Genomic DNA, 25,745 nt, shown 5'->3' with positions numbered 1-25,745 from the left:
TTTGGAGAATGGTTGGGTCAAAAAGCTGGACTCCCCTTGGGTGGGTGTGGAGCACTTACCAAAGAGGCCACAGGGAGCCCCCTCCCCGCTTCCAGCACTCAGGACCCAGGGGGAAGACAGCCATCGGCCTAGAACCAGGAGCCAGGAGGGCTGTCCCCAGACACCCTGGACTTGCAGCTTCCAGAAATGTGAAAAGGGGCGTTTCTGCTGCTCCTAAGCTGCCCATTCCATGGTGTTTTTGTTTCAGCAGCAAAATGAACTAAACACGTGACCCTTTTCTGGGGAAAGGTGTGACTCAGGGTGTTACTGCGTCTGGCTGGAGAAGTAAGCACGGGAAGATGCTGATGGACACCGAGCACCCCAGGGGCCCCACTGCGCCTGTCAGGGCACCAGGGCCGCTGCAGTCTCACTGATCCCTGAAGATGCAGGGCTCCGCTTCTTCATTTCACTAACCCTGACTTCCTCTTCTATAAAGTGGGCCATTGGATTATCCCCCATGGGCTCAATGAGACTAAGTATTGAGACGGAGGCTGGACTCCCCTGGTGGCACAATAGGAAAGAATCTGCTTCCCAATGCAGAAGACGCAAGAGACTCGTGTTTGATCCTTGGGTGGGGAAGATCCCCTGGAGTAGGAAATGGCAACCCACTCCAGTATTCTTTCCTGGAAAAATCCCTTGGACAGAGGAGCCTGGCGGGCTATAGCCCATGGGGCCTCAAAGAGTCAGACAACGTTGAGTAACTGAACACAAAGTCCCTAGCACAACACCAAAACATAGCAAGTGCTCAGAAAATTGTTGGCTTTTAAACTGGCGCCAATTCCACTGCAGTTGTTCTGCCTTCTCAAACGTTATTTTTCTATATCACGTATTTTAACCTTTTTAGTCTACCTTTATGTGGAATCCTTGATTTATGATGGGAAGAGCTGACTCATTTGAAAAGACCCTGATGCTGGGAAAGATTGAAGGCAGGAGGAGAAGGGGACGACAGAGGATGAGATGGTTGGATGGCATCACCGACTCAATGGACATGAATTTGACCAAGCTCCGGGAGATGATGACGGACAGGGAGGCCTGGCGTGCTGCAGTCCATGGGGTCACAAAGCGTCAGACACAACTTGAGTGACTGAACTGAACTGATGTGGAATCCTTGCTGTAACTCTTTGATTATTTCAATAATATTCTCTGGCCCCTTCTCCAGTTTTCTCCAACCATTGAGTAGAAGACAAGGAGGGAAAACCACAATAAAATGATATGAGCTTGTGTGGCATGGACTTTTTCCTTCTTTGCATCCTTGGTTGAGTTTCAAGGAATCCACAAAAACATCAGCTGAAGGAAGAAATTATTGTTTTCAGCTGAAATAAGATCGATGCAAATATTCTTTTTTTCAAGAGTGAGGGACCAAGAAACTGAAAGAAAGAATTTGGTGTTGTCCTACTTTTTAAAGGAAATCTGGGTTTGGGGAGGAAAAAAAAATCAGGTTGGTACATTTGAAGGAAGCTGAGGGCTTCAGTTCCAATGGAACAACTGAAGTTATTTACAAACTAGATGTTAAGTGGCTGATTCCCAATTCCCCTGGAACCCCTGCTTGCCCAGATCAAATGATGGGGAAACTCGACAGAGGAACTTGTCTGAGAAAGCTGGCTGAGAAAACTGTAGATGATTCAAATCTGAAGTTGAGCTGCTGGGATGGTATGTTTTCCCTCCTTAACAAGTCAGGTTAAAATCAGCACGTGGCCTTTTCCATTCTCTCACTAGCTATTTTGGGTGATTTTTTTCTGGAGGCAGACGTAATTGTTACATTTGCAGATGTTACATTTAGTTCTTCACATCCCCAATGTGTATCTTTTCTTTCTTTCTTTTTAAACAGGAAGCAAGTTTAATTAAAAAGTACATGCATTTTCTTTCTTAGGCCTTTTTTTTTTTGGGCCTGGAAAGTTTCTGTTTCAGGGGAAACTTGTCCCTGAATATTTCCCTTAAATTCTTCTCAGGGTTTATGTAGTTCAGCGAACATGACCGTAACCTAGATCGACTTAAACCAGCCACACTTAGAAGAAATCAAGGTGCCAAGGAACCATGTCAGGACATAAAAGGAACACAGGCTCCTGGGTGAGGTCAAGGCTCAGAGACAGTTTGCATCCGATGATGTTGAAGGGAAATTAGGCAACAGGCCTTCAGCTCCAAGGTGAGTACCCATCTGCTTTGGACTGAATGTCTGTGTCTCCCCTAAGTTCATAGGTTAAAATCCTAACCTCCATCATGGTGCTGTTAGCGGGTGGGTCTTTGGGAGGTGATGACATGATTCATGCTTCTATAAAAAGGGATCCCAGAGCACTCCAGCACCCACCTTGTCATGTGAGGGCACAGCAGAAGGACAGCTGTCTGTGGTCCAGGAAGCGGGCTCTCACCAGACATCGAATTTACCAGCAGCTTGGTCTTGGTCTTTCTGAGCTCCAGAAATAAATGAGAAAAATGTGAGAAATAGATGTCTGCTGTCTGTAAGGCACCCGGCTTATGGTATTTTTATTACAGCATTCTGAACTGACTCATGCACCTCCTGAACAGAATAATAACTCACATTCATTGAGCTACATGCCTGGCACTGTTCTTTCATTTACTTCTCAAGGTATTTCTGTAAGTAAGGCAGGTATTATTACTGTTGATGTGTGCAGATGAACAAACAGAGGCTTTGAGAATCTGAGGCCCTCGCCCAGTTAACAGCTGAAAAGATGGCCTAATTCTAGATGCTTCTTCCACAACTCTTTCCTCTCTGTACAGTTTCTAGCCTCCCCAGTGTCCACTTAGGGGATGGTGTGGTTCCAGTGGGACTAATGCCAATCCAGCGCTCGGGGTGGGTCATGTGACACAGGCAAGCCAATCAGCACTGGGGCAAGGTGATTGGCCAGGAATGGTCACGTGATCCAAACCATTGCACTCAGAGGGAATGCCGGGCGTAGGGAGAAAGGCCCCCCTCCTCTGTACTTTGGACAAGTGTGAAACTATTTACTATTATAGGAAGGACTGTCGGAGGGTGAAGCCGATACTCAGGGAGGCCAGAGGTAAAAGAACTGCAGAGAAATAGAGGTGACATGGTGATGACCGCGTGAAGCTTTCTAGCGAACCGTGGCTGAAGCCTGAACCGCATGACCTCAGCAGTGTGCGCTGAGCCATGCGTATAACCAGATGGAGCTGGTCTCCGTTCCTTACAAACATTCCAAGCGGGGCGATCACACTACCCAGTGGATCTTCAGCTTTCTGCCTGAACCTTGCCTGGGGAAGTTCTCCTTGGGCACCAAAGTTTCCTTAAAAAAAAAAAAATACACACACACGTGCACACACACACACCCACACATACACAGAGGTGCTCTTAAAACATTAGGAAGGGCCTACAGACACCAAAATGACTGGAGCTCGCTTATTTACACTTGAGTCCCTTGGTTTGGAGGCATCATAGCATAATCTTAAATCAGGGAATTTTTTTTTTTTCAGAGAAGTTTGTTTAGGAGAAATTTTTAGAGTACTTGATGGTGATTTTGAAACAGTGGCAAATCATTGATAAGAAGTAATTAAGTTAAGTTCTTTGGTAGGGCCCCCTCCCCCTCCCCACACCCCCAGCCCTGCCCCCTGGGCACACATGGGACACCAGCCTAAGAGCTGGCGGTGGGTTGCCCACCTGCCCCCTAATACCTCCCGCTTCCTGTGTTGGCAACTCCAAGCCTCACCCTGGTTATGATGCTCTGCCTGAGTTATGATAATTATTCTGGCATTTCTCCTACCAGAACAGTTTGTACTTTTTCATTGGAGAGTCATAAACAGGGAAAAACTTTCTCAACTTGCAGGAGTGGAGCTCAGTGAAATGTAAGGGCAGACATATCTGGAGGCTGAGAAACACCTTTTTCTTCCTCAAATCACACCCTTAGTGCAACTGCTGTGAGCTCCTGTGTGCTCAGCCAAGGCAGGGTCAGCCCACATGTGTGTGTAAGTCTCTGTTTAACTAAACCTACAGCCTCGAAATCTCTCTTTCTCCCCCTGCCTCTCTGGCTCACTCTTTCTCCCTCACCCTCTCTCTCTCTTTCACACACACACACGAACACCGTCAATGAATTTTAAGAAGAGAGCAAAGAATAGAAAAAGGAGCAGCTGAATAGAGGCAGATGAGATGTGCTCTGCTTCTTCCCCATACCCGTCTTTGGAAGGCAGCAACAGCTGTCCTGAGCCGTCTGTGGAACCTGTGAATTCTTGGACTCCACCCAGGGCCTTTACTGGACGTGGGGTTGTTTCTGGAAAGGGAACGGGGAATGTCTGGCTGGGAGGAATGGAGAAGGACCAGCAGTCCAGTCTGCCGTCTGGATCCACAACTGTTCCCCCCACCCCCGGCCACGTGTGTGCCCTGAGCTTTGCCCCCGAGCCTGGCATGGCCACAGCGAGCCTTTGCCCCGGAGCATGTTAGGCGTCAGCGAGAACACTGCTGTAATTTTGTCTTTCCACAACCCAGGAAACCTCAGATGCTGGGTTTAAGGTTTTGATTCACCAGGCATTTATGGCCTGCTATTCCGGGTAGTTCAACTATGGACAGACGGTAATTAATAGCAACGGAGATTTTAAAACTATGCATTTCTTTCTTCTTTTCATCGCTAGCACAGTGGCACCTTTATGGCTGTAAAAGGCCTGCAAACACACAGTCAACCCCAGTCTCCCAACTCCAGCCCCTTTGCAGGAGCAAGAGGGACAGACGTGGGACCGGGGGTTGCTGGAAGCAGAAGCGGGGGAGCAGGAGGGTGTGGCAGGGGGCGGGGCCCCCCGGAGGATTCTGCACATCCAGGGACAGGAGACATTGCGGCGCCCCATGGGCTCTGGCAACAGCAGGCAACCTCGTCGTTTATGGGGGGCATTGAAAGAGGCAGCTCTGCATGTGCACGACTGTGGGGGACGTGCATTTTTAATATTTTGGGGGCCTGAAGGCTCCATGAGGGCAGAGACAAGCTCTCTTTTGCCCCCTGGAGTAGCCTAAGTGCTGAGCAGAGGGCCTGGTATGTGAGTGGCCAGCAGTGACTCGGGGGTGAATTGAGGAGCACACTCGGGAGAGCCGAGGTGCGCTGGGGCCAGGACAGCCGCACTCCGGGATGAAGTTATCAAGAGGTTAGTTCAGTGGAGACTGTGATGTCTGCGCGTGAGGTTTCACCAGCTTCTGGGCCTCACGTCCAGAGTGTGGGGCTTCCTGGAAGAAGGGACAGCTCATCCCCAGCTCTGCCCTTGCAGGCGTGCCCCCATCTTCCTGCATCTCTCAACATCACTTATGCTGTGGCAGCCCGTGGCTCTGTGTGCAGAGGAGCTCACGCTACAGCTACAGGGCTGTACCAGGATTCTTAAACAAACCACGAGGCACTCCTTGTGGGCCAGTTTCTTTATTTGATCCTGGGCTCCCAGGAGCTGGAAAGAGGTGAGCTTTGTCAGGAGAGCACTTAGGGATGAGGGACGGTCCCTCAAGACTGCTGGGTTGACCCCCAGGAGCTCCTGGGAGGCGGATACTCCGGGGCCTTCATTGCATCCATGGAGCGCGGGGACCTCTGGTCCTGCGGCTGACATCAGCGCTGGCACCTTCCAGGAGGCTTGCGGTGTGGTCTGCTGGTCCTCCCTCTCAGCAGGGTCTGTGGGAGGAGCCGCTGTTGCCACGGGATACTGACTGTGCTTCAAGAGGCTCAGGAATAGAGGACGGTGGCGTTGGCGCAGGCCACGGTGGCATGGTCTTGGTTGTAGAGCTCCAGCAGGACGTGGTAGTCTCCCTGAGGGGCACAGGGAAGCAGCAGCTGTGAGACTCGCAAAGCCATCGGCTTGCAGCGGGCGCTCAGCGAGCCCATCACATACGGGCTCCGCTCCCGACCCTGGGGGGTTAGGTCAGCGGGAGGAACCACGCCCGCCCCGCGGGCCCCCAGGCTGGCTGGGAGAGCAGAGGGCGCCCGGGATGGCTGGCTAAGCCTGAGATGCTGGTGCTCCAGATGGCGCTCCCGCGGGGAGCGGACCGATGGGGTGGTGGGGCTGCTGTGTGGTTTTGAGTAGGGTGCTCAAGGCAGGTCCCCTGAGCAGGTGACCTCAGGGCCAAGATCTGAAAGAAGTGCGGGAGCTCACCATTTCCCTGGAGGCTGGGGGCCCCGCGTTTGAGGAGGCAGACGGGACTCCCGGGAGAGGCCCGCAGGAGGAGAGGGAGGAGGCAGGGGACAGCCCCAAGGGCCTAGGGAGGGCACCAGCCTCCACTCCGGGGGGTGGCCTGTCCCGACATGGCTGTCGGCAGCAGGCCTGCTGACATTGGAAGGAGATGGGGGGAGATGTGGAGGAAGTGGTGGACCAGGTAGGAGGCGCTGCAAGAGCCAGGTGAGAGGTGGGGACGGTTCGGAGCAGCTGGGGGAGATGGGGGAGAGGTGGGCGTTCTGGCTGGATTGGCAAAGAAGAGCCAAGATGGTTTGCCAAGGAGACCCACGTGGGTGGGGAAGAGAGGGGTGAAGGCTGACCCCAAGGATCCTGGCCTGAGCAACAGGAAAGATGGAGTGCTGTGTGTGGAGATGGAGGAGACAGTTGGGGGGCAAAACTCAATGGCACGGAACCCGAATGCGCCACTAGAGAACGTGTTCCTGCCTTTCGGGGTCCTTTCTGGCCATGGCCAGCCACAGAGGAGCCCCTCTGCCTGCGGTCAGGGAAGGCTGGCCAGGCTGTGTGTGGCGCAGCAGAGAGGCCCCGGGCAGGAGCCACATCTGCAGCGCTCGTGGCCGAAGCCCTGCCCACCCCACAGCCCGCGGCTGCGGACACTCTGTCCCGAGGAGAAAGGCTCTGCATGGTGGAGGGCGGGGGAAGCTCCTGGAACTCTTGGCCCATCTCTGAGGAGCCAGTCACCAAGGGAAAGTGTGTGTTAGTTGCTCAGTTGTGTCCAACTCTTTGCAATCCCATGGACTAAAGCCCACCAGGCTCCTCTGTCCATGGGGATTCTCCAGGCAAAAATTCTGGAGTGGGCTGCCTTTCTCTTCTCCAGGGAATCTTCCCAACCCAGGGATCAAATCCAGGTCTCCCGCACTGCAGGCAGATTCTTTACCGTCTGAGCCACCAGGGAAGCCCCCATCCAAGGAAGGGAGGGTATTTAATCTGTGTCAGCTGGAGGGCAGGGCCAGATCAGACCACCGGATGGATGGTGCATGACTGGTCTCGGGCTAGGAGAGAAGAACTCTCTAGCAATTAGAAGAGTCCCAGGAGTGAGCGGGTCCCCCAGCACTGATGGGGTCTCGGGTGTAAGGGCTGCTGAAGGTGACCTTCGGCAGCCTTCACCTTAAAGACTCGATGACAGTCTAGGCTCCCTAGGTCTGCTCAAATAGCAGCAGCTGTGACTTCAGGAGCAGGGTTAGGGGTGTCAGTCACAGTGTAAAAGTCAGAGAATTAGGTCTGGATAAAGACCAGCTCACACGTGCACCTGAGTGGGCTTCCTCCTCACTATCATCATCGTCATCCCCATCATCTACTTTTCACTGTTCCTGTGCCTTTACGAACACGCCACACGAAATTACTGTAACCCAACTGAGTCTTTCATCCATGCTTTAGAAGCCTAACGGAAGATGCAGTACTTGAAGGAAGGGGTTCGGGATTCTGAATCACAAGATACATTAATACATACTCTGCTCTAAGGGGTGAAAGTGTTCAGGCAGCTGTGCCCATCTGCGGGCAGGAAGAAGGGACAAGGCACAGACCAGGGGCCTTTCCGCGGTTTGGATTTGCCAGGTAGGAGATTGTAGTTGCACCCTTGGCCCTTAGATGGTTCAGGCTGTACCTGCAAGTTGGCAGCCAAGCTGGAAGCTCATAGAGTCTCTAAGTCAGAAAGCAGCTGCCATAGACAGATGCCCGCTGCAGGCGGGACTTCAGCGGGGCCAAGGACTGGTTGTGATAAAAAGAAAATAATACCAACACACTGAAGACTGGCAGCTGAGTGGGGAGTTTTCAGTCGAGCAGGGGTGGAGTTAGCACAGAGCCCACCTCTTGGGGGTTTGGTGGGAGGCGAGGGGAGCTGGGGAAGATTCTTCTAAAACCAAAAGTCTGCACACCATTTCTGTTCCACGTTAGGAAGCAGCATCTCTGTGGCCTGCAGGCTGGCGGCCAGCCAGGGGCGCCTGGGAGGGCCGGGCTGGTCTCGGGCCAGCAGGGGAGCCCAGGTTGGGATTAAGGCCTCCAGCTGCCTGTGCGGCTCACATGATGGGTCATATGTGGTTCTGGTTCTGTCCCCTGCAGGCCTGGCTCGGGGGTCAGGACTGGCCAGGTTTCTGCTCCACGGGCCCAGAAAGTCTTGAAGAGGTAGGAGGACTGCACAGAGGGCTTCTGTGGATGCTTGAACAGGCAGGCGGGGGCAGGCAACCTGACCACTGTCTTAGCCTCACACTGGGCAACATCTCAAGGAGCATCGTTAGCGGGCCACGGATGCAGGTAATGCAAGTGGGCCACGGATGCAGGTAATGCATTCACCCACGTATCCTACGTGGATGCAATAAACCTCGGTACATCTGGGCTTCATTTCTTTCAAAGCGATCCTATGACTTTTAAGTTCTTTCTCTCTATTTCATTGCAGTTGCTAAGAGTAACTGCTTTTTTTTAAAGTTAATAATGCAAAACAAAAATTAATTGCTTGCAAATTTCAAGTTGATGGATTGGGGGTGCATGGGAAGGATCCACAGAAAAAATGGAGAAAGAGAAAGAATTCAAATAGCAAAGATTTAAAGCAAAAACGTTGTGGGAGAAATTTGGTCTCACATCCTAGAAGGGAAGAGAGTTTGTACAACTTGCGTGTTACCCTCAAAGGCCTGAGGAGAAGACTCTGGAAAGCTGGACCTGCCCCAGCTGCCAAAGCATCACTGGAGAAAGACCGAGGTGGTCTGGAGACTTGGCGGCTTGAAGCAGAGGAATGCAGAGGCTGGGACAGAAAGGGAACATGCCCTGGGGGATGAAATGAGTTCAAGAGATTCTTTATGGAGCAGGAGGTCCTCTTCTAGAGTCATACTCAGGCTTTGGAAGATGAAAACGATGAAATTGAAAACCAAAAAATGAAACAAACCAATTACATTTCTGTGATTCTCTTGACGTTTTTCTGAAGGATGCTCTCAGGAGTAGCTATTGAGAATGGATTGCTATGTCTGAGTCGCTGGAATTCGGCTGTTTCATAAACTAATGGTATTTTAAATAAAAAGGAATTGTTGGAAAAACAGTGAAGGTGCAAGACGTGGACATTTTATTTATGGGGTGGGAGCTTGTGAGTACTGAGCAAGCGCAGTAACTGGGGAGCTTAGAGCTTTCTGGGCTGTCTCTCTTCCCTTCTCTGAACGGCCAGCCCGACTGTGGCTGCCTGCCTCGCCACTAACAGTCTGGCCACGCGGAGGCCCCTGGACAGAGTCCTCCAGCAGGACAGGGCCCCAGAGCCCCTCTCTAGGGGCGCTGTCTCCACAAGCGGTGCCCCAGGGTCCCGCCGGACAAAAATGTTAAACACCAAAACGCCAAAACCCATGCATCAAGCTTTAATTAGCAAGTGCCCACGATGAAGTAACAACTTCACCCAGAAAGGGTCTTCTCAGTGAAAGGCGGTGCAAAAACTTGAAGGTTTTAGTTTAATTCCCTCTCCTCCTCTTCTCTGTCTCCCCCGCCCACCTCCTTCTTTAAGAAACTGCTTGATACAATAATTAAGGAACAAAATAAAACAGCAAACCAAACCCTTACCTCGGGAATTTCAAATCCAGGATTATTGATAGGGCCGGCATAATAAATCTGCTCTGGAAAGACAGACAAAGCGCACATCACGTCATTCAATCGTCGAAACAGAATTGACTTTACTATTGTCTGTGCTTACTGTGCCCTGGGGATCCAGTGATGGAAGCAAAGGGTCTCTGACTGTGGTACATAAATCCCTAAGTGGGACAGAATCCAGGCCATAGCAAGTAGCAGGAGACACGCAGGTCACGAGAGAGCCAGGCAGGATGAGGGTTCAGGGGGTAGGCTGGCCCAGGGATGCTCAGGGTTAAATCCTAAGACAACTTCCTGTGACTGATCGACCTTGGACAGTTACTATCCCTTTGGGCTCAGCGCCCTCCTTTTTAAGACGGGTATAGTAAGGACAACAACAGAGTTGTGAGGAATGAAGAGAGCTAATCCATATAAAGCACTGATAACGATGTTTGGGAAGATTTGCTAAAGTTACGAACGGAGATGCTGTGTTTGAGACCATGGTTGGTGTGGGACGTTTGAATGACAAGATCTCCCCGAGGCTTCTCGCTGATTCTGTGATGAACCACTTGAAGCCCCTCAGGGAACAGGACCCAGCTGACAAAGGAGCAGAGTCCCAGCACACCAGTGAGCGCGCCCCTCCCCGTCAGGTGCGGCTGGATTCTGCTTGGCTTCCCTTGGACGCGTTTTATACCCACTTCACGCTTCTATTTGGTGTTCTAAGGTGACACAGTGCAAACGGCTGAACCCTGGAGGCAGGACCCAGCTCTCCTCCTCACTAAGTGCTGGTGGATGAGTTGCTAACTATCCCGTGACTCAGCACCTGCACTTGCAACGCAGAAGTAGGAAGGCCTCTCCTGCAGGGCGCAGAGGGGACTAGGAGCTCGTGTGCAAGCTCACGGAGAGCGGGGCCCTGGGAAGGGGGAGCCAGCACGTTTCTCACCTTACTTCCCCGTGTGAAGGAGAGGGACGTGAAGGTTCCTGGGGGGACGCAGAGAAACATGCCAAGGCTGGGTTTGGGAACCTTCTTCCTGAGCCAGTGTGAACAGTTGCTAAGTTCTACTGGTGTCTTTTTTTTCTTTTTTTAGCTTCCGTTTTTAAAAAATGGATGAGTGCTGTCTTTTGAAGCATACCAAACAAATGCTATCTAGCACTTTGTTACGCTCATTTAATGCTCCAACATCTGCTGATTTGTGCTTCACTATGAGCGACCTTTGCGGGGTGAGAGATTGCCACGAACTCGGTCCTCACTTGACAGTTTCAACTGGAGCTTTTCTGTGGGCCCATGAAGTTCCTGAGAATTGCTGCAAGTAACTTGCGAAACTTTTTTTTTTTAAACCTGATGAAACAACACCTAAAATTAAATTCTTGCTCCTTCCTTTTCCAGATCATCTCGGGTTCTGAGATTCCTTTAATTAACATCCTCACACTCCAGGGCTATAAAAAGAGCCGCGGTATATCTGTACCCACTTCTTTCTCTCCTACTTTGGGAATCTTGATCAGTTTTTAATACGGAGTGGGTTAAAAATTTCACCCTCCTGCTTCTGAATACTTAAAGTCGTTTCTGCCAATCAACTTTTTTTGGGGGACCCAGATATTTGCGTGATTGGCACACAGTGTCTTTTTAGAGAGGAAATGGATTTTAAAATGTGGAAATAACAGCTCCCAAAGAGTCGTGGACCAGACAGCTGCCCTTTCACTAAAAGAGTAATCTAACGTTATTTAAACTTAGACATATTCACTGCACACTTGCAATGGGGCATTTATAAAACTAGGAAGTGAGCAGCCTTCTGGGGCTGAGTAGGGTCCTGCCACGCCCCCTCTCCAGGCATTCAGAGATGTGCTCGTTACCCCGGTCTTTCTGCCCTAATAGCACGCGGGCCTCCTCTCAATGACAAACTCCTATAAGGACTCGTTGACAATCTTAGCCTCTTTCTCGGCCAAGAATGGTTCCGACAGACACATGGGTTGTGTCCCCCACTTCTAGTCAGATAGTCTCTCCTCTGGGCAGGGGACCTGACTGGTGGGAGCTTTATGGGGTCTGGGAAAGGGCAACAAGAACAGTCCAAGAAGGCAAACCTTTCTGAGCAGTGATAGGATCCCCTAACAGAGAAACTCGCATCTCACCCCAGCTACAGAAGTAGCTGTATCACCGGTGAGGCTCTCAGGACTTCTGGGAGGGCCTTTTCATTGGAAGCATACAGAGTTTGAGTTTTCTTCTGATGATGCGCAATTACATGGCCTCGTCACAAGGTCATAGTATGCGCAGGTCAGACAAGCTGTGCTGGTTCTCCGTTTGAAGGCTGTACAGGCTACGAATGCCTGCCCCTCCCCCCACCAGATGTCCATGTCTGATTTTTAGAACCTGTAGATACTTTACAAGGCAAAGGGGATTTTGAAGATGCAAAATTAGGATTTTGAGATGTCATATTAAGCATTTTGAGATGGGGAGATTATCTTGGATTGTCTGGGTGAGTCCAGTGTAACCACAAGGATGCTCAGAAGCTGGGGAAGATCAGAAGAAGAAGGGGATGTGAGGATGGAATCAGAGAGGAGGGATGTGGCTACAAGTCAAGGAAAGCCAGCAGCCTCCAGAAACTAAAAACCTCAAGGAAATGGACCTTTATCCATCCTCGGAATTCTCCAGAAGGAACACAGCCCTCCTGAGTCTGGTTTCAGGCTTCTGGTGTCCAGAGTGGTAAGAGAACACCTTTGTGTGGCAAGTCACTAGGCTCACAGCAGCAGTAGGGCACTGATACACTGATCTCGGGTCCAGAGAGGAGACTGGGTGGTTGGCCTGAGAAGGGCCAAGAGTGGCGGCTTACATATATTTGAAGTGAAAGTCTCTCAGCCATGTCTGACTCTTTGCAACTCCATGGACTATACAGTCCTTGGAATTCTCCAGGCCAGAATACTGGAGTGGGTAGCCCTTCCCTTCTCCAGGGGATCTTCCCAATCCAGGGGTCGAACCCAGGCCTCCTGCATTGCAGGCGGATTCTTGGGCTCCAGCAAAGACCTCTTTGGAACCCTGACACCCGCATACTCTAGGTATTCAACAAAAGAGAAAGTACCTGGTCTAGACAGTGAAATTTCCAACACAAATTCCAACTAAACTCAGGACAGGTGGTTAAGAAAAATGCAGAGTGATGCAGAGCCTACCAGGTCAGTGATGCTTAGTGCAACATTCCACAAAGGCGTGACTATCCCGCATCAGCATCATTATATATGGCAGCTGCCATCCACATGTGGCCACTGAGAACTTAAAAGGTGGCTAGTGTGGCTAAGTTTTTAATTTAGTTTAAACATAAGTGATTTCAGTAGCCCCCCATGGCAAGTGGCTATCGTATTGGACATTGAGGTTTTAGGTCAGCACTATCCAATGGAAATATAATGTAAGCCACACTTGTAATTTTGCATTATTTTTAAAAAGGAAAAAGAAACAAGCGAAATTAATTTAATAATACATGCATATTAACCCACATATTAAAATTATTATAATTTCAACGAGCCTATTTGCAAAGCAGAAATAAAGACACACACATAGAGAACAAATTAAAGGACGCCAAGGAGGGGAAAGAGGGTGGGACAATGAACTGAGATTGGCGCTGACATATGAACACTATGGATACTATGTATGAAGTAGATAATGAATGAGAACCTACTGTAGAGCACAGGGAACTCTACTCGGCATTCTGTGGTGGCTTAAACGGAAAGAAAATCTGAAAGAGAGGAAAATCTGAAAGAGAGGGGTGCATGTACGCGTGTAGCTGACTCACTTTGCTCTACAGCAGAAACCAACACAACGCTGGGAAGCAGCTATACTTCAACAAAAGCTGGTTTTTTGGCAATGGAAAATAAGATTAATACACTGCATACAAAATACAAATTTTGAATTTAATTAAAAAAAAATCTAGGTCTCTAAAGGCAAACAAAGTGTTAAAAAACTTAAAGCCATTGACGATGAATATTTATCTGGCAGAGTGAGACCAGCTAACAATTAAAGGGAAAAAAACCCAATGATGCCTATAAGACAATGACATGCATATCAAAGTTAAGTTAAACTTGAAAAAACTGATCAAGCCTTTCAAAATCCTTTTTCAAAAATGGCACCCTTTATGATCATATTGAAAGTAAAACATGCATGAATTAAAATATGCCATTAATAATTTTATCTTGAAGTTATGTGAATCATCTCTGCTTGAAAGATATTTTTCAACAAAATTTTTAAAAAAAGACTATAATTTCAATAGATTACCAATATAGAAAGCATCAATGAGATTTTTAAATTCTTTTTTCAATCTATCTTTTGTACAAAGTCTTCAAAATTTGGTGCAAACTCTGCACTCAGAGCCCATCTCACTTGAATGGGCCCTGTTTCTGATTATCAGGAGCCACACGTGACTCGTGGCTCCTGGATAGGACAGGGCCAACGATGGAGCCATGGATGGCCTAGGAGGTGAAATGATTTTCTCCAACTTCATTCTTCCTACAAGAGCTTTCTGCCTTTGCCACCCAGGTTTTCTCTGTAAGAGCTATAACTTCTGGCAGCAAGAAGGGAAGGAGGATTTAAAATTTTTTTTCCTTACTAACCTATTTTTGGATTTCTGTGTATAAACACTTAATATAACTCTCAAAATACAGCTTGTGAATTGGTGGGCTAATTGCATTGCCAGAAGGAGAAGCAAAGGAGATGGTGATGGGAAGAAAGGGAAGAAACTGAGCTGATCTTCAGAAATATGGGGGAGCCACAGGGAAGGGCAATGTGACTGAAAGTCATGAAACAGATGTCACAGAGGGTGGTCTTCCTCAGATTGGGGGTCTCAGGTGTTCGTGCACATCAGAGCTCTCGGAACGTTTGTTAAAATGCAAACACCAGCAGCCCACGGGGTCCACAGGAGAGCTGCCAGTCCGTCTTCTCAAATAGCTTCCTACATGATGATTACACAGAATTGTGAGTACTGGCTTCCCTGGTGACTCAGACGGTAAAGCATCTGCCTGTGATGCAGGAGACCCGGGTTCAATCCCTGGGTTGGGAGGATCCCCTGGAGAAGGAAATGGCAACCCTCTCCAGTATTCTTGCCTGGATAATTCCGTGGACAGAGGAGCCTTGTAGGCTACAGTCCATGGGGTCGCAAAGAGTCAGACACGACTTACTGACTTCACTTCAATTAGCTTTAATGAAACTCCACAACAGGCTGAGAGCTTGTAAAGGGTCCCGTATCACCTTAGAGAATTAGAAACACCCTGGCCTTTTGTTGCTGTTCAGTTGCTAAGTCGTGTCTGACTCTCTGCCAACCCATGGACTGCAGCATGCCAGGCTTCCCTGTCCTTCACTGTCTCCCAGAGTTTACTCAAGTTCATGTTCAATGAGTCGGTGATCCTATCCAACCATCGCATCCTCTGTCATCCCCTTTTCCTCCTGCCTTCAGTCTTTTCCCAGCATCAGGGTCTTTTCCAAGGAGTCAGTTCTTCACATCAGGTGGCCAAAGTATTGGAGCTTCAGCTTCAGCATCAGTCCTTCCAATGAATATTCAGGACTGATTTCCTTTAGGATTGACTGGTTTGATCTCCTTGCAGTTCAAGGGACTCTCAAGAAGTCTTCTCTAGCACCCCAATTTGAAAGCATCAATTCTTTGATGCTCAGATTCTTTATGGTCCAACTCTCACATTCATACATAACTACTAGAAAAACCATAGCTTTGACTATCCAGACTTAGGTCCTATGTCATTATTAATCTCAATATTTTGGGCTCAACAAAAAGAACTGATGGATTTCAAAGGACAAGTTCAACACATTCTTGGATCATTTACAAGAGGCTTAATTTTGAGGATGGAGGGAAGTTCCCAGGGTTGCAGAATTCCTTAACAGGCACTATTCTTTCTCTTTCTTCTTTCCTTCCTTCCTTCCCTTCTTTCTTTCTGTCTTTTCTTTCTTCCTTCCTTCCTTTCCTTCTCTTAGTAAAAAAAAAGTCTAAGGTGATCTTTGTTTCTTTTTTTTTTTTTTTTTTGCAGTTCAAGGGTGGGTGTTTCCTGCCAATGCAGTAATAAACCACTGTTGTTGTTGATTCTTCATGAATTTGCAGCAGCGGCAGCTGCTCACTCACTGCAAGCAGGAAACCCACAGCTGCTTGAAGTATGCAGACAAAGAATAAAACATGAAGAGAAGAAAGGCTGAAGGCTGAGTTGCTGGAGCTTCCAAATTCCAGTTTCATGAGAACTGCAGGCGGGAGTCTCTCCCCAGAGGTGGAAGGGGACTGCGGGGGCTCTGCTCTGTCAGCCAGCAGAGGATATACAACCTGGACCTAAGTCAGGTTCCTGCTACCTCCAAGGAAAAAAGGTCTTAAACTTCTAAGCCCCCGAGGCTCTGCCGCCTCTCCAGGTCTTGTTAAAATGCAGACTTCCACTCTGAGATTGATGACTTCAGGGGCTCAGAGCCCTTGCTTGAGAAATCCCTCATCACCTGCGGGCAGTTGCTGCCATTTATCACTTACTGAGTCCTGTGTGCCAGACTCTGTCCTAAGGACTTTGTATAATTGTCCAATTTATCCTTACTAAGAATCCCATGTGGTCTCTGTGGAGATGTGGAAACTGAGGCTCAGACACACTGAGTAATTCTGCCTGAAGTCACATAGCCATAAGGGACAGCAAAGGTCTGGTTCTGTGTAAGCCTGGCTTCCAACCCTGTGTTGGAAGAGACCGAGAACAAAGGCCTGGGGACCCGCAGGACCGAAAGCCTGAAAAAGCGAAGCAACTAGGAGACACAGGAAGTCTTGTTGTCATTTAGTTGCTCAGTCGGGTCCGACTCTTTGCGACTCCTTGGACTGTAGCCCGCCAGGCTCCTCTGTCCATGAGATTTCCCAGGTGAGAAGACTGGAGTGGATTGCCATTCCCTTCTCCGGGGGATCTTTTCGACCCAGAGATTGAATCTGCATCTCCTCGGTCTCCTGCATTGGCAGGTGGATTCTTTACTGCTGAGCCACCTGGGAAGCCCAAAATAAGTAGGTCCCACTGAGATTGCTGGATTCAAAGTCCAGAGTGCTAACCATTACACCCCAGGGCCACTATAGGAGGTCTACAGTGGCCCAGAAATCGCGGATGTGCAAACAGGTAGGGGACCCCACCCCAGAGAAGATGTATTTCAAAATTAAGGCCTCAGACACAGCCACTTGCTCCCCTTCTTTCAGAGCAGAAATGAGTGGCTCAGTCCCTGGGACTGCATTTGTTACTAAGGTGTGCCGTGAACAGTTGCAAAGGGAGGCCCCGGGTGGGGCTGCGGGAGTGCTGACACAGACTGTCCGGTCCTCGGCGTGGATTACCGGTGGGACGCCACAAGGCGGCCTCTGCCTGGAAGGCGCTTTGTCTTGTTTTCTACTACAGCTGCGTGAGGTATAAGGCGTTTTGCAGAAAGTGTTTGGGGTACTTTTTCCAAATCTAGGCGATTTCCTTCGTTTCTTGGACCCACAAAAAGCAGCGCTTACAGACAGTGAGGCAGTGGAAGTCTGGCTGATGAAACGTGAATTGCTGACTGTTGGGGGCCGGCATGAGGCACTCCGCCCATGGCAAAGGTCATGAGGAAGGAGGCTCGACATACGCAAAGGCGGGATCGAGCCTCAGGAGTCCCCCTGGAAATCCTCGAGCATCTACCCCCATAACCAGAGCCTGCCTACTTTACTACTTTGTGCTCTCACCTACACCTCTGACTTTACGGGGGCTGTCCCCCACCACCTCTTTCGGAGAAGGAGTTAACTTAAAGCTCCAGTTGATAAAAACCCCTGGGCGTGACAAGAGTGTTTTAACCTACAAACTCCTCTGAAGGTTCTCTAGCCTGCCTGACAGGCTTGTCCGGCCACATGTGATTGCTCACAGCCTCCCAACCATGAGAGGCACAAGATGCTTTAAACCTTCTAAAAACAGGTTCCTTAGAAAAGTTAGAAAATTATTAGTATAAGTATAATGGGCTGATTAGAAATCATATTGGTGAAGGGTTTTTCATTTGTTGAGCCAATGTTTACTGCTAAGTCTCCACATCCCCTGCCCTTATACACATTAATGAATATATAGAAGAAATAAGTATTAACCTTTGATATTAATCACGTTAGACCTTAGGCTAAGTAAATTCTTTCCTTAACTAAAACCCACTACACCCTCACCCTATAGGAATGTAACTTTATTTGGGTGGCGTCTGTTTTAAGAATAATCACCCCTGGAGAAATAAGTGTCCTGGTTGACTGACCGCTGTCACAAGGAGAGGGTCGTAAATTGTCAGCAGGCCCCCCGGCCAGAAGATGATGTAACACCCCTAAGACCTCTGTATACATTTGTATGAAGCACCTGACTTTGATAAAAGTCAGGACTGCTGACCCCGCGTGACTTTTGCATAACATCTCAGTGTATAAAAGTAGACCATGGAAAATAAAGAATTGGGATCAGTTTCTCGAAAGACTGGTCTCCCCATGTCTCTCTCTCTCTCTCTCACTCTGGTTGAGTCTCCATCTGGAGCGCGGAACCCACCATGCTTACTAATTATGCCTGGGCTTCTAAGATCCGACCGGGGAGGCCTCAGTGTCTCCTCTCCTTCCGGAGAACGGAAGGACGCCTGCGGCCTACGTAAGTGGTGCAAGCTTCTTGTCTTGAAGTTTTATTGGTCCCCCGCGTAAACCAAGCTACTCAGCCTCTTTTCTCCACTGAATTTTCCTACTGAGCTATCCTTATTCTATTCCTTAATTAACGTTTAATTAAGCAGTTGTTCCCTGACCCTCGCCTAGCCGTCTCTCCTTCGAATACCCTGGATCAGCTGGGGCTGGTCCCCGGCAGGTGACCTACATAGAGCTGTTAGGACTGCCTTTGAACAGCTAGAGGCAGTGAGACTGAGAGGCCTTTGCATTCAATAATCTCGGGGCATGGCCAGGCTCACATGTTCAGCGTGAACCAGGACAAACAGGAAATGCCCATGTTTGCGAAAGGGAGGGCGGGGAGGTGCCCAGCCCCAGTGCCCACTAAGCTTCCCATTTTGTCTTGCTTGCAGGTGTGAGATCAGTGAACTTTGTCGCGGAAGCCCTACAATTCCAGCTGCTGTTAGGAATGACACCTGCCTCCTGGGCGATGTCATGTCAGACCTGAAAAACAGCTCTCAGGGGATCTTCTCTGCTGTGTATTGAAATTCATCTAATTATGATGTATTCCCCGCTCTGGACAAACACTTGACATAGGTAAGATCGGACTGACGCAAAAGATGAACCAGGGAGCAATTATTTCTTTGAATAAAGGACTCATCAGCTTGCAAAAGGTGTCAGGGTCATCTTTATCTTACCTCCAAGCTTTACAATGCCTTTAAAATTAAGTCCATAGCTAATGTTTTGATGTAGCTTACTTACTGTACTGGTTATTTTTCACAAGGTGCCACTGCTAACATTAACAACAATTTTCTCTTTGCAAACACTCGATAAACGCATTTCATTTGATGTCCACACTTGCCCTGTAAGGCAGGTCCTGTGGGATGGGCCGTGTGGTCATTTTTATACAACATGTGATGATCCATGAGGCTAAGCTTATCCGCAGGGGAGGGGGAACCTAGACGCCAGCCTGGATATCTTGGCCTTGGCCACAAGCTCCTGTCCACCTCTCTCAGGGCCCCAGCGGCCGTCAACCGGCCAAACACCTACCTCCTTTCCTTCTTCCACAGAAAGAAAACTTGGGTAGATCCACTTCGCAGACGGGGTAGGAGAAGTTCAGGATGGACAGCCCTTTACTGAAGAGCGCGACGTCCAGAAACAGCTGCTCGACGTCCTCCCCTGGGGGCAAAGGGGAGACCAGCTTTCCTGTTAGTGTGGGTTTCACTGAGCATCAGAGTGTTCAGAAGTCATAAAAGCCTGAGCTGAAGGACCTTTCATCGCCAGAAGTCTGCGCCGTATGGCGAACAGCTTTCTGTTTTGGTAAAACAGCGTTTGGGCAGTACAACTGGGACATGTTTGTGGATGAAAGCCTTTCACTGACTTCACGTGCATGGAGCAGCTAGCTGACCTGCCCCCGTGCCCTGACGCTGTGGGCCCCAGGGGCCTGGCTCCTACAGCTTCTCAGCTTTGTGGTCCCAGGTGCCTCCCCCAAGAGTGGCGGGCTGCAGTCCAGCCTGTAATCCCCACTGCTGATGCCCATTATCACACAGGAAGCTTCTGGCCGCTCTGCACAGCCTGCTCCCGACTCTCTGCCCTTTTCTCCTTTCCTCCCTGTTTAGATTCTGCTCACTCCCTTCCTTTTAGTCCTCTTTTTCTCCCTACAGCATTCCTGGAGCTGTTGGTATGGAGCCCAGACACTGTGCAAGGTCTGGAAATGCCAAGATGCCTGAGAGTTCTCGGTGTCCGGGAATGTTCCCTCCATTTCTCTGGAAAGAGTCCACATGCTCAATTTATTAAATCCTTCTGCTCTGGTTTTGAGGAAACTGTGAGAAAGGAGAGAGTCTAGCAGCTATAGCAATGTGATGACCGACTGTGATGACATGGCCACGTAAAAATAAAAATAAACAATCTGAAAGCAGCCTGGCTCATTGACTTGGTGGAGGGAGAAGATATCCCACGTCTTTGCCCGTGTCCGGGTTTAAGAGCTTAGATGAGCTATTTGTGGAATGAAATAATGCAAAGATAAACCATGCTGCTGGTACCAGACTTGTTTGTGGCTGAGACAACTAAGCAAAAAAGCCTTCTTTTGAACAAACATTGATACTTAGGCTCAAAATATTTTCTTTTTGTTGTTGTTATTGGATATACTGATTCCAGGTGCTTATAGCATCCAAATGAGTGTCTAGGGTCTCTTTTCACAAAAGAACAGCTTTAAATGAGAGTTCTGCTCTATCTGGATATTACCCAGAGAGAGAAATGAAAATGGAAATGGAAATAGTTAATTCCAGAGAATGATGGGAGGCAGCGGCTCAGCCACCACAGTGAATACAAATAACCGGGTGTCTGAGCCACAAAGAGGTTGTGTCATGTTTCATGTGCTGTCAGTAATGTTTACTTACTTAGAACCATTCCAAATCTAATGTTGATATTTGGTTTTAATTGTCTGGAACACTGGTCGACAGAAAAGCCAAAATCTTGCAATGGGTCTGCCAAGAAGAAAGCGATGGGTTAGACTTGAGGACACCACATGGTCTGCATGCTCACACTCAAGACTCACACCCATCCTGTGCCTCGTTTCCACGTGAGTCACTGGAATGGACTTGGCAGCACATTGCCCAGCTCTCTTCTCGCCGAAGTCCATGATGCTTTCAACCGCCCCTCCCGGTCTCTGCAAACTCTACGCCGTGTTCACTCTGACGGCAGTTCTCAGGCTAAGAAATGAGCGCAGGGTCTTGATGGGTGGGTTTCATCTTTTTTTGCTAACTTTTTGGCCGCACCACTCAGCACATGAGATCTTAGTTCTCCAACCAGGGCTCGAACTTGTGGCCCCCGCGGTGGAAGTGCAGAATCTTAACCACCAGACCACCAGAAAAATCCTAGGTGGGTTCTATCTTTACTTGTTAAAACTCTGATTATTGCTTGCTTTTATTTCCTGAACTTTTGTCCTTAAAATTGATTGCCTGAAATACTTCACAAAGCATGTCGTACTATATTTCAAACAAGGGAAAATAGGTGCAGCTTTTCAAAGTTAAGACCTGCCTTTATCACTCCATCCCACCCCATCCCATTCAACACAGCAACTGTTTCCAAATACCCCACTATCTGAAAGGCATTGTGTTAAACAGAAAAGCTACAAAAGCAACATTTTTCAAGTATAGTTTCTGCTCATTCTGAACACCCCAGTGGCTCATCTATGCCTTAGAATCAAGAAATGCTCTGCTGGCCCCAAGTTCCGTTTCCCGAATCAGAGTCCACACTCCATTCTCAGAGGTCTTGGTGGCAACGTCAGCCCCACCTGGCCAGTTTTCCAGCAAGTTCCAGGCGCTTTCTGCTGTCTCCTGGTCTCACCGGTTCAGGCCATTGTCTACAAACTAAAGTCGCTCATTCCCACTTTTTTTTTGTGAAGGTTTTCCTGTACTGTGCTAAGTCGCTTCAGCCGTGTCTGACTCTTTGCAACCCATGGATCCACCCGGCTCTTCTGCGCATAGGATTCTCCAGGCAAGAATCCCGGAGTGGGTTGCCACGCCCTGCTCCCGATTTCCCTGACAGTCCCCCAAATATTCTTCTGCTTCTCTGAGCTCTTCAAACAGTTGTGTCTCAAGTACTGTTTAAGGCGTACAAGTATGTGTGACTTTGTGCTTTGACGTTTGGCTTGCCTCACAATAATTAACCTAAACGCAGACCTCCCGAAAGGCAGGAGCTGGAGTTCTGTTTCTTTCGTGTTACTTTGTTTTCCATTTCCTTTTTACTTATGTTTCCCTCTGGGCCCCAGAAAAGACAGCTGATTTTAAGTGAGGGTCTGCATTACATGAGTCGCTGAGCCATGCGCTTCATGGGGTTTCCACCTAATTCTCTGCGCCTAACGCAGAGCCTTGAGGTCAAACACGAAGTAAGCACTCCATAAATGCACACAAGGCGTGGATGAATGGGTTATGTATTAAGCTATTTTCTCTCAGCTTCAAATTGGCCTTCAGGGCTCTGCTGTGAGAAGCTGGGGGCTCTTTGCATTCACATTTCTACTTTGCCACCTGCCAGAGATGCGCCAGAAAGAGGCGGGCTGAGCGGGAGAAGGACTTCTCCTTCACGCTCCTGCCGATGTTCAAGCGTGTCCCCTGTTGAAGGCCTATTGCCTAGCAGTGGCAGCTGGTTCCAGAGTCCAGCTCTCTTTTGTACCTTCCTAGAATCAACTGAGGCTCAGCTCTGCCAGCCCCAAAGCTTCTGTGGCGATGGTAACTCAGAGGGTGGCACTCCTTCCAAGGCTGCCTGCATCTCAGCCCTTCAAGGGCTCTGCTGTCAAACTTCTACATTCTAACACCCTTCACCTCTGTCCTCTGCTCACAGCCCTTGGGGGGGTAGCTTCTTCCTCATTGGTGGGTTTTTTTTTTTTGCTTTTCTGGTTCCCTAACAATTGCTTGTGAGAGTTGGACTATAAAGAAAACTGAGCACCGAAGAACTGATGCTTTTGAACTGTGCTGTTAGAGGAGACTCTTGAGAGTCCCTTGGACTGCAAGGAGATCCAACCAGTCCCTCCTAAAGGAAATCAGTCCTGAACACTCATTGGAAGGACTGATGCTGAAGCTGAAACTCCAATACTTTGGCCACCTGATGTGAAGAGCTGACTCATTTGAAAAGACCCTGATGCTGGGAAAGATTGAGGGCAGGAGGAGAAGAGGGCAACAGAGGATGAGATGGTTGGATGGCATCACTGACTCCATGGACATGAGTTTGAGTAAACTCCGGGAGTTGGTGATGGACAGGGTGGCCTGGTGTGCTGCAGTCCATGGGGTCGCAAAGAGTCAGACACAACTGAGCGACTGAACTGAACTGAACAACTGCTTACCCAATACCTTGTATTAAATTTTCTGTTGAAATAACTGATGGGGTTTCTGAATTTCTGACTGGACCTGGACTGATGGAAAGAATGACAATCTTGAGAGACAGGCCTGGTCATCCTCATTTCACAGATGGGAAAATTAAGACTCAGAGAGGTGGTGTTGACTTATCCAGGTTTAAGACCTAGAAAATGGCAGAGTCAGGATTCAAATTCAGACTTAAAAACAAACAAATAAAAAGTTGCCACCCACTACTGCACAGAGGCACGCACAAAGCAGAGCCTGGAAGGTGGATGTTAATGACCTGATGAGTGTGATGCCTGGGATACTCTGTGTGCGGGCCTGTGGCATCTGGCAGTTCTATTTCATAACTGGCTTCAATTTCAGCTTAGCTATGAGCTCACATTTGTTGGTGGGAGCATTCCAGACAGTTTAATCATCCACACTGCTGGCCTGGAAGACGCATAATTGTCTGTGGTGTGTGCCGTGGAAATGATCACTAGGCTGTTCAGCCCTGCGAATCTAATCTAGGTGCACTTTTGTCTGATGAAACTCCTATGATCTGGTCACTAATTTCCTGGAGGGATAAGCCATTTTCTCTGATGCCCATTTTACTTGTTCATCAGCGTGTTTGTGCCTTCCTGGCATTTATTTCAGTTTGGAATATGGGAGCAGGGCTTAAGGAGACAGTTTTTCCCACTACATATTTGGCCCTCGGTATTAAAAAAGAGGCCGACCAACAGAGGCTTAGAAAAGTGCATCCTCAAGATTGTGAACAAATTTAAGTTGCGATTTGAGGCAAGATAAAAGGGGATAAGCATGTGTCGATTAGCTAATTATCAGGCACAGACTCACACTGTGTGGATCAATATTTTAAAGGCATAGCTGGAGAGAATAAAGTGAGGCCAGAAGAAGGAAATCAAACATCTCCCTGGTGCTGGAAAAATACTATTGTGAAGAAAATCATCTTAATAAGGAGCAAAGGCACAGAGGAAGCAGCGGGCCGCTTCTCTCTGAGGATGTGACTGTAAAACAGAAAGACAGACAGCTTAAGAAGCGCTTAGGGCTTTGGTGATCTTTCCTAGAAGTTATTTCAATTTTATACTTGAGAGTGAATTTAATTTAATTTTTTTTTTTGAGAATGAATTTTGTACTTTAGAGTGAACATGCAGTTCGCAGTTGTCTCGGGGAAAATAACATCTGTTCCTCTGTCCCCCAAGCACACCCTCACACACTCATGGCCTTTCCTCTATTGACTGGTATTTTCACTCAGGCACTTAGCATGCTCTGTAAAAAATATTTTTTATTTTCTTGTAAACCTCTGCCTTTCCTCTACTAGATGCTTCAAGGCAAGCGGCCCAGCCTCAGAGCCCAGCGTCACGTGCTAAGATCATCCTATGTGGGACTGCCCTGGTGGCCCAGTGGCTAAAGCTTCTTGCTTCCACTGCTGGGCGCATGGGTTCGATTCCTGGTCTGGGAACTAAGATTCCACGCCACTTAGCACGGCCGAAAAACAAAATAAATTAAATAAGAAAACAAAGACATTCATAAGAAAAAGATTATACTAGGTTCCAAGTAGTAGTTTGTTGAATGAATAATAGGGATTATACACAGTAAACTTATGGAGAACTTGAAAGCCAGATTTTTCAACTTTGTCACCGCGGACGTTTTGGATCAGAAATCCTTTTTGAGGAAAATCCTTTTTTTTTTTTTTTTTTTCTGTGCGCCGTAGGATCTTAGCTACACCTCTAACCTACTAGACCCCAGTAGCATCCCAGCCCCAAGTTCAACAAAAAAGGTTACGGATTTTACTAAATACCCTCTTGGGAATGAACTCACCTGGTGAGGAACCACTGCTTTGAAGAATTGCTTTCTCAGTTGCCAGACAAACATCTACAGAATCAGCTACCAAAATAAAGAAAGTGGGCTGCATTTTTAAAGCAGGTCTCCTTAATATGGAGTGAGAGTTGATTGGAGACCAGGGTGGGGGGGTTTTTCCTTGGACACTTGCCCTGGGTAATTTTGACCACATAGAAACAGGATTATCTGAATTTGGATCTTCTGAAAGAATAAAACTGGGGAGTTAATGAGAGTGGTGTTCCTGGGCTTCAAGGGCGGAGATAAATATTTCTCCCTGACACTTCACTGTACAGCAGCGAATGAGACGAGAAAAGACGAGAAGCTTCAGGGTGAGAAATATGATCTCTTCGTCGAATTTTTTTTTCCTTAGCCTCTAAGCTCTACCTCTCTTCTGTCTGCTCAGTCATCCTGTACAGCGTCCGCCTGAGAGAGGGCAGCAGTTACAGTGGGTGAGCGTAATGCCCCCCAAGCTGCCCCGCTGCCCCCATGCCCGGGGCACAGGTGTGCCTGGAAGGCAGCCTCCTCCAAACAGCAGACACTAAATCCCCGGGGAGAAGGGCGAGGGAGCGGCCGGGGAAGCAGCCAGGAGCATCTGCCTTCTCACTAAGGGCAGTGGCGGTCACACGCATCCCGGAACCGGTTCGTGCTCCTTCGTTGGAGTAGAAGAGACTTAGAAAGACAGATGTGGCTTAGTGTGTGTAGGGTC

The 25,745-nt window shown here is 48.6% G+C and overlaps 1 protein-coding gene across 4 annotated transcripts in view; it reads right to left on the bottom strand.

Annotated features, from left to right (window-relative positions):
- Positions 1-5,386: 5,386 nt before the first annotated feature.
- Positions 5,387-25,745, bottom strand: part of LY86 (lymphocyte antigen 86) — a 42,991-nt gene continuing 22,632 nt past the window's right edge. For 2 of the 4 annotated variants that reach the window (XM_025265382.3, XM_044926731.2), the window contains 4 exons: positions 20,747-20,833; positions 19,398-19,526; positions 9,733-9,785; positions 5,387-5,780 (listed from right to left, as the gene is read on the bottom strand). In XM_025265382.3, coding sequence (XP_025121167.3) covers positions 5,697-5,780; positions 9,733-9,785; positions 19,398-19,526; positions 20,747-20,833 — 353 coding nt within the window. In that variant the 3' untranslated portion in view covers positions 5,387-5,696. Of the gene's footprint in view, positions 5,781-9,732; positions 9,786-19,397; positions 19,527-20,746; positions 20,834-25,018; positions 25,547-25,745 lie in introns of those variants that run through there. The other 2 variants (XM_025265389.3, XM_044926730.2) reach the window with 2 other exon arrangements.

The sequence above is a fragment of the Bubalus bubalis genome, chromosome 2, assembly GCF_019923935.1.
Source record: "Bubalus bubalis isolate 160015118507 breed Murrah chromosome 2, NDDB_SH_1, whole genome shotgun sequence".
Lineage (NCBI taxonomy): Eukaryota > Metazoa > Chordata > Mammalia > Artiodactyla > Bovidae > Bubalus > Bubalus bubalis.
The sequence above is the reverse complement of the archived record's forward strand: the minus strand, read 5'-3'. Positions and strand labels throughout refer to the sequence as shown.